The sequence below is a fragment of the Monopterus albus genome, unplaced genomic scaffold (assembly GCF_001952655.1).
Source record: "Monopterus albus unplaced genomic scaffold, M_albus_1.0 scaffold3.1, whole genome shotgun sequence".
Taxonomy (NCBI): Eukaryota; Metazoa; Chordata; class Actinopteri; order Synbranchiformes; family Synbranchidae; genus Monopterus; species Monopterus albus.
In genome coordinates this window covers 3,578,732-3,589,626 of record NW_018127883.1, presented here as the reverse complement: position 1 = coordinate 3,589,626, position 10,895 = coordinate 3,578,732, and the positions used below count along the sequence as shown (strand labels likewise).

Here is a 10,895-nt window from a genome sequence, read left to right as displayed (position 1 = left end):
TGTCAAACACATGCAGACAGTTTCAGAAAGTGTAAGAGTCCTTTGGAGCAGCTATGTGTTAGGAGAAAAAACACATAGAAGGGGAGGCAAACAATTAAACTGACAACAGATTCTTTAACACACTGGAGTGCCCCACTTGGAGATATTTCATTCAGCTTAGAAGTCATTTTTATAAAAGAGCAAACATTCTTAATCCCACTAGAAAGACTTTTGAGAAAAGTGCCATCATGCATGCATATCCCATTACCAAGGCTGACAGAAAGGTGTGCACCATGCACAGGAAAAAAAAGGTGTGTGTGTGCATTCCCATTACCAAGGCTGACAGAAAGGTGCGCACCATGCACAGGAAAAAAAAGGGGTGTGTGTGCACATCTCTATCAGTTTTAGCCTTGGTTTTGAATGTGAAAATAAATACAGTGCACACACACTCACAAGCCTGGTTCACCACCACTGATATGTGAACAATAAACTTAGTGATGAAGGCATCTGATATCTCAAATGAGTTACACAGCCTCAAATCTTTAGCATAGGATGAATGTGTGAGTGCTGTGTAAATGGTCAAAGACAGATTCATTTATCACATATACTCACCCCATCTTCCTCCCTGTATGGGTTCAGACGGTTGTATACGGCTTCAATTACACCACGTCTACAGGAAAACATAAAAAAGCGATTACTTCTAGACTGATTTTTTTTTTTAATATTATTGGTAAATTTGAATACTGGCTCTCTTCTAGAGAGATGATGGCCTTTTAAAGCTACAATGTTTTCCAGATGTTTATGACTCCTCTGTTGAAATAAAACTGAGTATCCCTTTGGGGCTGGTGGTGCTTACTTGCTGGCAAGGCCTCCCCCTGGTGGCAGAGGAGGCATGCCGCTCTCCGTGGACAGGTTCCTCATCACTGTTACCAGGTCTGGAAAGCCCTCCTCCCCTGGCTGAGACAGCATTTCTAAAACACCAGACATGTTACACCAGTCAGTATTTACAGAGCTGGTGATAGCCAAGAACAGCTGGGGAGAGAGAGAGATGGGCATGACAACAGAGGAGAGAGACCAAAAATGTGACACATGAATGGGAAAGGAAATAAAGCTGGCAGCCATACAAGTGTGTTAGTGGAGATGTGTGTCTGAGACAGAGAGAGCAATAGTGACAGAGAGAGGCCTGCAGCTGAGTTGAGAGTGGCGCGAGGCCAGGTCCATGTTCAGCCAGAACATTCCTCTCCCTCTTTCTTGCCTTCTTTCTATTCATTCTTTCATTCTATATTCCAGTATTAGACAGTGCCCAAAGCCAAACAGCTACTTGGCTTCATGCAAACAAAACTTTCACATAACACTTGTTTCCTGAAAAGGGAAATGATCTTGGACTGCATATCAATCCAAGAGCAGGAAATCCATCTAAACCAGAGAGAGAATGTTTGAGTGAGACCAAACAGTATCCAGAGAGGAGATGCTAGCTGAAATGGAAAAGGGGGTCATGATGGTATCATTCTTCTGCTGTGAACCAGAGCTAACTTGGCTGGAGGTTAGGCAAAAGAGAGCTTTAGGGTCAGGCAGTGGAGAAAATACACGATACAGTTCTGAGTTGGAGGAAAATTATTTGTCCCCCAGAAAAATCTATGCACAGCCAAAAATTAAGCCCTGCTTTTCCCAGTAGCCATATTAATGGGTGTACTAAAATTCTCTATGTATGTAATCACTGACAATTATTGTACTGAGCTTATAAATATGAATGTAAATCCCACAGGTTTTATTAAAGCACACACACACACACAACCACCACATGACATTAAGAGCCTTGCTTCATTCATTGCCAGTTTTTCCAAATAGCATTTTTTTCATGAACCTATTTAAAATAAAAATGACCTAACAAGGTTTTCAGGAGAAGCTAGAGAGAGATGAGTGAGAAAACTGTTAATATTCAACAGCCCCATTATGTTTGTACAAACATTAGTTCTTTTCCTAAATCTATCCACTCTTACCTTCCACTCGTGTTTCCAGATATTTGTTGAGCTCTGCATCTTTCCTCACAGCTTCCTCTGACACTTTGGGAGCGCTGGGCAAACACACCAACACAGCACTCATGTTATCCCGACTCCCCTAAGATGGATGGGAGGAGAGGGGAATGAAGAAAGAGCAGGTGAGAGAAGGCATCATTGTGCAGTGCCGAAAGAAACCATGAAGATCAATTTCTAGGCCCCAGACAGTGTTGATGCTAATGGTTCAATTTTAATATCTGGACATAAGCAATTTTACAGCATTAACGGTGCTGTTTGTTCCCATCTGAACACCTGTCTCTGTTCAGAATGAGTACAACTGCTGCTCAGGATAAATGAGAATACTTTATCAGCCTATAGACAGCAAGTATTTGATACTTTGAAATTAAAAAATTAAAAAAAAAAAGCTTGTGCTTGATTTTACTTTACGTTCTAAAACCACCCAACCAATTTCACATTCTCATCCTCATTTGTGCACCTGAGTCACTAAAGCTGTTACAACTACAGGAAGTTCCTTCTAACAAAAATATATCTTTTTAAAACTTTATAATTAAACAATTATCATAATCATATACTCCATTTTAGAGCAGGAAATTCAAATGGGCTTTTTGGTGACACAATAATTTCCAAAGGTCTTTTGTAGCAAACCAGTTCCTTGGAGAGCTTTTATACGTTCTACACATTTTAATCTCCAAAATCCGTTAGCAAACAAAAAAATGTGTACCCACCTTATGCAGACAGGTGTCCACTACTTCATTGCAGACTCTCTCCAGGTCATCAGACACCTCAAGCCTAGATTTCACAAATTCACACAGCTCCTCATTGGACATGACATCCCAGATGCCGTCACATGCCAGGATCACAAACTGATCCTGTTCTGGAGCCCGAACCATCTCAAACACTTCTGGTTCGGGGCTAACCAGCTGCTCTGTGGGGCCCTTCCCATCCACACACTTGTAATCGTAGTCCCCCAAAGCCCTTGATACAGCCAGTGAGCCATTAACCCTCTGAATCATCACTGAACCGCCAGCATTCTGGATGCGCTCTCTCTCACGTGGATTGCAAGGCTTGTGGTCAAGCGTGGAGAAGCACACATTTGAATTGCGGTACAGAACAGCTCGGGAGTCACCACAGTTAATGAAGAAGAAATTATCTGGTGACAAGAGAATACCCACTGCTGTGGAGCCACTACGGTCCATGCCATTTCGCAGGTCTGAGAAGCTCCGCATGTGCTCATCAATCCTCAGGAATCCTGTCCGGATCCCGGCTTTCACAGCCTCCACAGTAGGAGGAACTGGAGGGTCACTGGTAGAGACATCCAAACCAGCCTGGGAACCCTGTGTTCCTCCGGCCCCTAAGCTAGCACTGATTATATGTTCCAGAAGATGCTTAGAGCAATAGTTGGCAACCTTAGAGCCAGCATGACCATCATATACGGCAAAAAATGACCAGTCACTCATTCCAGGAGCAGGCAGTCCCAGCACAGCTGTGTGCGCATCCTCCATCTCCACCCGCCAGCCTTGCATGGAGCTCAACCCATAGCGTAGGCCATTGCCCTCACCATGTGAGTTGTACTTCTCTGTCTTGGGCTTATCCAGGAATGCACCCATGACTCTGCTCTAGATACCCACTGTTGCCTGTGGGAGGAGGAAAAAAATGGATAAATCAATCAATTAGGCAGTTAAGTCGCTGCCCTGCACTGTGTACTGACTCTGTAGTTAAAAATGTTAACCCTCTAACATTGTAAATTCTAGGAAATCTCTGATGACTCCTGCTCATCAATTGCATTTTCATAATAGATTCAAAGCTGTGCATACATACTGCACAAATTCCAAAACCCCACACTATAAGCTATGTGCTAAATCTATGCTACTTTGGCAGTTGGTTAAGAAACTACTACTGCCTGTAGAGTAAAATTCTGCCCAACGTTCGGATGAGATCTCAAAGAGTATTACAACTAGGACTGGGTATTTCAAATTAAAATGCTATCCAATATTCACTGGGAACTATTCAACAATTATTCGAAGATCACGCACGTTATTTCCAGGCACCAGTAAAAGAAAGGGAAAGCAGTGGCTCTTTGTTTTTAAAGACAAAACCAGAGTCACATTCAATTTTTTTTTAAACGACTATTCAAAAATCAGTGCCCATCCCCAATTATAACATGATGATATTTATCGCCAAGGTGAAAAACTGTCTCGCAATATCAGCAGATAACAGAACCAGAGTAGCAGCCAGCATGACGGAGTGTGTGGGCAAAATTAGCATAGAAGATGCCCCCGCCACTTTTTATGTTAATTTGTGGAAAGGAGTTCAGTTAGAAGGTCACCCACAGCAGCAGCTTCAATTAGAAGTTAGAAGCTCATGCATAGTTCATGCACAGTTACAAGGTCTGAAGAGATTGATGTGAAATCATACAGGAAAGAAGCCAGTCAGATGAGTTTGTGGCAAAACGTCTTACAGTGCTTGAACACTGTTCTGTCTTTTACCGCATGTGATAATTCATACTCAGAAGGTAGAGCTGAAGTGATATTAATTACTTATTAATTATTAATTATTTAATTACAAAATGATTAGTTAAAACATTTCGAAATGCACCTGCATTGTTTTGCATTTGGTGACTTTCAGTCAAAGACTATTTTACCAGTTATATATTTCATCATTAGTGTTAAAATATCATATTGTCTTGTTCTCATGGAGCCAATATCATGTATTGTCTTATCTTGTGGGCCAAGTGTATTGTCACACCCTTAACTGTGCATGCTGGTAAACTGCATGGCTTAATGTCCAACTTAACGTTCCAGTCCAGTTAATGTGTTCACCTGATAGAGGCACGGTCTGAAACAAACAACCGATCATAGCAACCATTAAAAATAAACACTGTAGCCAACAAAGACTTTTAAGGGTGTGACAAACACTAGTCGCCTGAAATATGTTCATCTCTAAACTAAAACAACTCTGTATCTACAGCCATCTGAACTCTGCTCAGCTCTGTCTCTTGATTCATGTTGCTGTTAATTAGAAGACTCAGACTCAGTTGGGCAAAAAAATAAACAAATAAATAAATCTCCCAGAAATTGGAAGATTTTTCATAATGCAATGAAAAGAACTTAAAATACCTTCATATACCTAAATATCTTAAAAGTTTAAGTGTACTAAACTGTGTAATACCTAGTGCATATAACCTTTCAAATATTACTTAACAACCGATACACTGTACCTATTTACTAGCTGGGTGGACAATAAAATGAACTGAAATGAACAGAAATAAGATCTGAAGAAGTGCACCAGCATTATGAGTCCAGTACAACACTCCATAACATACTGCTCAGGTTTCATCTTCAGGTTGTTGAATCAGGTCATGAATATAAATTAGGCCTCCACTCTATTTTTCCTTCTCAGCCAACAAAAACAGATTACACAGCTCAAGTGCAACTGTCCCACAGATTTTTAAGGAGACTGTAAGAGACTTGAACTGCTGCAGCTTTTAGGCATGTGCATGCTTCTTTTACTGTCTATTTAAAAGGCCTGAAGAAATAATTGAACCACACCATCATATCCAGAAATAGCACAACTACTTTGGCTTATGATTAAAGAGACTGAGGAACAAGTTTAAAAGCTTCTTTGGCCAGCCGGAACAGGCTACTAGGAGCATTACCAAGCTGCACAAAGTGGTGGAGAGGATGCGTTATCCACCCATAACTGCACCTGCATTAGGTACTAGAAATGAACAGCAGCATCTGGCTGCTTGAGAAATTCTGTATCCAGCCTATGTTGATTGGTTGCATAATGTGAGAACATGGACTTCTTATGGACCTTAGTCTTGTGTCACTCTACTTAATGGACTCTTTGCATCAGAGACTGCACTCTTCACATGCACCTTGTTTCTGAAAATGTCAATAAATGCTGTTTACAAGCAAGTTAGGGCATACTCAGGGTTCCGGTCTCTTAATGTACAGACACTCTACCAGGCAAATGTTTTCCCACTGAACTAAATGGGACAGTGTGTCCAAACCTTTGACTGGTATTGTAGTTAAGGCTAAAGGCTCAATATTTACAAGAACTGCCTGGTTTCCCATCATCTCCTATCTCAATATCTGCACTTCAGTGACATTTCACATAGACAACTGTGACACAAAATGTCTTCAAACGTTTGTGTGCTAGTACATTATCCTTTACTGGGCTGTGAGCACTGTTGTTAAAAAATGTAAATAAATAAAAAATGCTTGCAAGTACAAAGCAGTGCTGTGGCTTAACAAATCCACTGTGACAGTGAGAGGGCTGAGGATCTTCCTGTTGTGCTGCTGAAGTCATGCTTTCATTACACAGCTAGTGTAGGGTGTAGACAAGGTGCAAGTCCCAAATGTATGACTCATGATTTTAAATAAAATAAAATTACAGAAAAAGGTTTCATTTTCTGCAGTTCATATTTGACACTGCAAACAAACTCGGCCTACAAAAGCAGACTAGTCAACACAGTTGTGCAGGAAAACCAGGTATTCCAGGCTACAAACCACCATCTAGCTTAATCATCTAGAAAGCTGAACAAAGCATGCGACACTTCTACACTGGACTATATTTAATCCGTATAATCCAACTGCAAACTGTAAAATGACTAAATGGAACCTGAGGCAGTCTGATGTTTGAGTGAGCACTAAAACCACTTTATCAAACAAATTTATTAAGATATCAAATAAAACTATTATCATCTAGCAGAAAAATCAGTGTAACAATCAAAACATGCATAGATATAGTATATGTTTATTTACTCTTAGAAAACACTGGTTTCCAGCCACCCAATTTATATAACTGTGATAAGCAGGTGAGCAGACAAACACTGGGCCACTGTCGTGTGCATAATCAAAGCAAATCATTTACTCTTTCACCTGTTCAGCCATTACATACACAATGCACCAAGGCAAGGGCCCTGTTATTTTAAAGCTCACATTAAGACATCAACAATACACAGATGATATGTACCATATCCAGCTGGTCTTACAGAAAAAAAAAAAATACCAACAGACCTAAATTACGGTGATGTCACGCAGAGTTTGATGTCTACATGGTTACACAGTTTAGAGTGGCAGCTGAGTGACTACCATAGCAACAGTAGCAGTAGGATGCTGATTGTTGCAGCATGTGACAAGAGGACCACACAGCCATACCACTTGGCGTGTGTGTTTGTGTACACTGATGTGGCCATTTTCAGAGCACACGTGCATTTCAGAGTTAGTCTGACGTCACTCTGACTTGCTCTTTACAGCACAGTTGTTTCTCTCACATCTTACATGGCACACATGGCAAGATCAAGTGAGTGGCAGAGAGCCAAAGTTGAAAGCTGTCTAAGTAATGAGTCCAGAACATCCACAGGTCTCAGACTTCAAACAAGCAGTATGGCTTTAACAAGCTAACTTAGTTTAGAAGTCAGCAGCTGATTAGATATGTACATGGTAAGATTAGCCTGTCAAACACAGACAACAGACTACACACAGAAGTAAACACCCACACACTCTCTCTCTCCTGACTCTTAGGTATAGTGTATAGTATAGTAAGCCTACATCTACAATTTACACAATAGCATCACCATTCACTTGTAAAGTATAGAAGCTAACTGGATAAAACAAAATTATCCTATTGTCCAAATATTGTTTTTCTGACCTGACACACTATAGTGTCCCCTAGAGAAAAAGGCTACACAATGAGCAACAGTGAATTACTGAACAAATCATGGACACTTCAAAAAGAAAGTAAACTACTTTATGTTGTCTGGAATTCTACCAGTAGTCCACTGACACTGAGGAGAGTTTCATACAGCTGAGAACTTTCCTTGGTGCTAAAAAATGAACAAAAATCAAAGTAACTATAAAAGCTGCTTGTCCAGAAGTTCATGTTTAGACTCAGTTGCACTTTACATCTGTAGTTAAAGTTAATACTAGGCATATAGGCTATGTTTTCAAAACAATACATTTCTACTAATGTGCTTTATATTGTCACTTAGGAGATCATTTTTCCATTGATTAAGCAGTCATTAGCCGCCTCCTCATTTGCAAGAGTAAAAAAAAACTAAAAGGTATTTGGAACAGCTGGTGTGATGCACTCTCCTCACTTATGATAAAGACTGTATCTAAAATGGAATCAGTTATACTGCTCAGTAAGGCTCTAACCTTTTTTTTTTTTTTTTTTACAAATTAGAAAGGTGGGACAAACAGGCAGGAGAATCTCAAATCCCCCTCTTTGATGACTCTTCATTGAATTTGCATCAGAAGCACACAATTTCCCAGTGCTCTCTGAACAAAGAGCTTCAGTCATCCTGTGGCACTTAGAAAAGCTAGAGCTGTTAACTTGACGAGACTGGAGTCAGACTACAGCCACAGAGGAGGAAAATAAATGTGTCATATTATACTGGGCAGTGCGTGGGTTCTTGGCAACAAGAAGAGCATATGTACTTGTATATACCTGCTCTCTAGAGAAACTTGGCCTACCTTCAACTTGACCCCCAGGCCTCAAAAGTTAAGAAACAGTGAGATGTGGTGAAAAGGAGGAGGATAAAAGACATGGCGTTGCATGAGTTCAACATTTATCATGTACTAAAAGGTTTAAAACAATCTCAGCTCCTATAGAACATAATGTACTAATATGTTTACATTAATGTGTTTTCATATTAATGCATATAATAAAATGTATCTGGTTCTGTGTGAAGTGATTCAATCAGGAGACAAAAGTTTATAGATACATGCCTTTGGACAGGTCCATAGACTCACAGTAAGCAGCATAGTTAGCACAGGAGTTCACATCAAGGCGCCAACACAAACATGCCATTGATGAAACTGCCATTTCTAGAACACACTCTCACACAAACACACAACTATATAAACCCTGACAGCTTAATAAAACTAGCAACAACAAGGTAATAAAACAAGTTAATTCCTGTACTGGAGCTTCATTGGCACAGAATGGGAATACAAACATTGAGAAATCATTTTTGAACTACATTACACTCCATGTACATTCACAGTAAATAATGGATTATGAATTTTGTCATTAAACCATGGGGGTGTAGAGAAGGAAAAATATGTTTGTGTGCCAATAATTTTATATATCAATACATACCACAATGAAACTGACTGATTTGATTTGAAAAGCTTTTTATAAATAAATAAATATTTGCAACGAGCAAATCTGGTTAAGATATATTATATTCTATACATCTATTAAAAAGACAACTTTCTCATGGGGGCAAGAGAACAATATATTCTTTCTTATCTACACCCACATGGTTAATAATGAGATTCATATTCCATTATTTACGGTGAATGTACATAACACAGTATGTACACAACAATGTAATCTAAAACCTAATGTTTCACAGTGTTTTGTATTTCCATTCTGTGACGATGAAAGATCATACACAAGAGCTTGGCTAATTTCTTTTATTACCTTGTTGCTGCTAGTTTTACTGTGCTGTTGGTGAATGCCATTCACTAGTTAAACCACTAAATGCAACCGTTTATAAACTGGCAAAACGTTACCAGAGACCAAATGTATTGGCCAGCAAAATACTACTACACGGTAGCAACTAGCGTCAATCACTTGACAAAATGGGACCCCAGTGCGTTATTAGCAGGCACATCATCATCATCAGAGCAGCACCGAAATGATCATCACCACCAACAACGCAAATACAAGCATAGTAGTAATAGTAGTATCGTTATGATCAACAACTGAGATCCACTAGCGTTAGCTCAGTAAATGGGGCCACTTCAGATGCTAGCTAGCCCGCTAGCGAAGTTCACAGCTGTCGAAGTGTTATCTGTACGTTAACGGGTGACTAGCCAATGTTAGTGTGACATGTTTAGTAGAAACGCTGTTGATCCCAAATACTAGGCGTTACTTACTTTGTAGGAAAAGAAGTATCACTATTAGTCCTTCTTGTGGCTTCAGTGTCAGCTATGTTAAAGTACCCAGGCTTGTTGTGATAGGCTTAGCTCTCGTTAGCCACTTTCGTTTCTCGGCCCCGTGCTCGTCAGCTAGCTTTGATGAAGCTAGCCAGCATTTCACACGACCAGTTCTCCTTTCAGCATGTCTCTGCATCGGAATAAGGCCTTTAAATACATGTTTGGCACGATAAGCAGAAGGAGTACCAAAGCAATTACCGTTACATAGACTATCAGTTGAAAACACAGTTTCGGAAAAAAATATGTATATGATTTGAACCCCTAACTAATTTTGGCTAAGCTAAATCTATAAGGCAGGTGACGTTCTTTTGCAACATCCAGTTTAGGGGCGAGGCTATTCTGTCGTTGTCTTCTGTGATTGGACTAACGCTGATTCGAAGCTGAGATATGATTGACCAAATAATGAGTCAATTAAGACCTCTTCTCTGACAAAGTGTAAACAGTGAAAGATTCAAGTTGTTTGAATGCTCTTATGCTGCTGGTGTGTGGGAGAAATGCTTTCCAAGCTCTTCTTTAAACACACACAAACACACACACACACACACACACATCCTCTGTGACCTTTTGAAACTTTCATGTTTCATTTACCAGCATAGGTGGAAGAAGCACTCACATCCTTTGCTTAAGTAAATGAATCAGAACCAAATTTATTGGCCAAGTGTGTCGGACACATGAGGAATTTGACTCTGGTACAGCGGCTCTCAATGTGTACATACAGTGGGTACGGAAAGTATTCAGACCCCCTTAAATTTTTCACTCTTTGTTATATTGCAGCCATATGCTAAAATCATTTAAGTTCATTTTTTCCTCATTAATGTACACACAGCACCCCATATTGACAGAAAAACACAGAATTGGACATTTTTGCAGATTTATTAAAAAAGAAAAATTGAAATATCACATGGTCATAAGTATTCAGACCCTTTGCTCAGTATTTAGTAGAAGC

General features: G+C 39.8%; 1 protein-coding gene across 2 annotated transcripts in view; it reads right to left on the bottom strand.

Annotated features, from left to right (window-relative positions):
• The window catches only part of ppm1ba (protein phosphatase, Mg2+/Mn2+ dependent, 1Ba), an 18,481-nt gene extending 8,176 nt beyond the window's left edge, over positions 1 to 10,305 (bottom strand). The window contains exons 1-5 of one of the 2 annotated variants that reach the window (XM_020601500.1): positions 9,890 to 10,305; positions 2,723 to 3,631; positions 1,980 to 2,097; positions 836 to 950; positions 592 to 649 (exon numbers count right to left, since the gene is read on the bottom strand). In XM_020601500.1, coding sequence (XP_020457156.1) covers positions 592 to 649; positions 836 to 950; positions 1,980 to 2,097; positions 2,723 to 3,604 — 1,173 coding nt within the window. In that variant the 5' untranslated portion in view covers positions 3,605 to 3,631; positions 9,890 to 10,305. The remainder of the gene's footprint in view (positions 1 to 591; positions 650 to 835; positions 951 to 1,979; positions 2,098 to 2,722; positions 3,632 to 9,889) is intronic. The other variant, XM_020601509.1, reaches the window with a different exon arrangement.
• Positions 10,306 to 10,895: the final 590 nt, after the last annotated feature.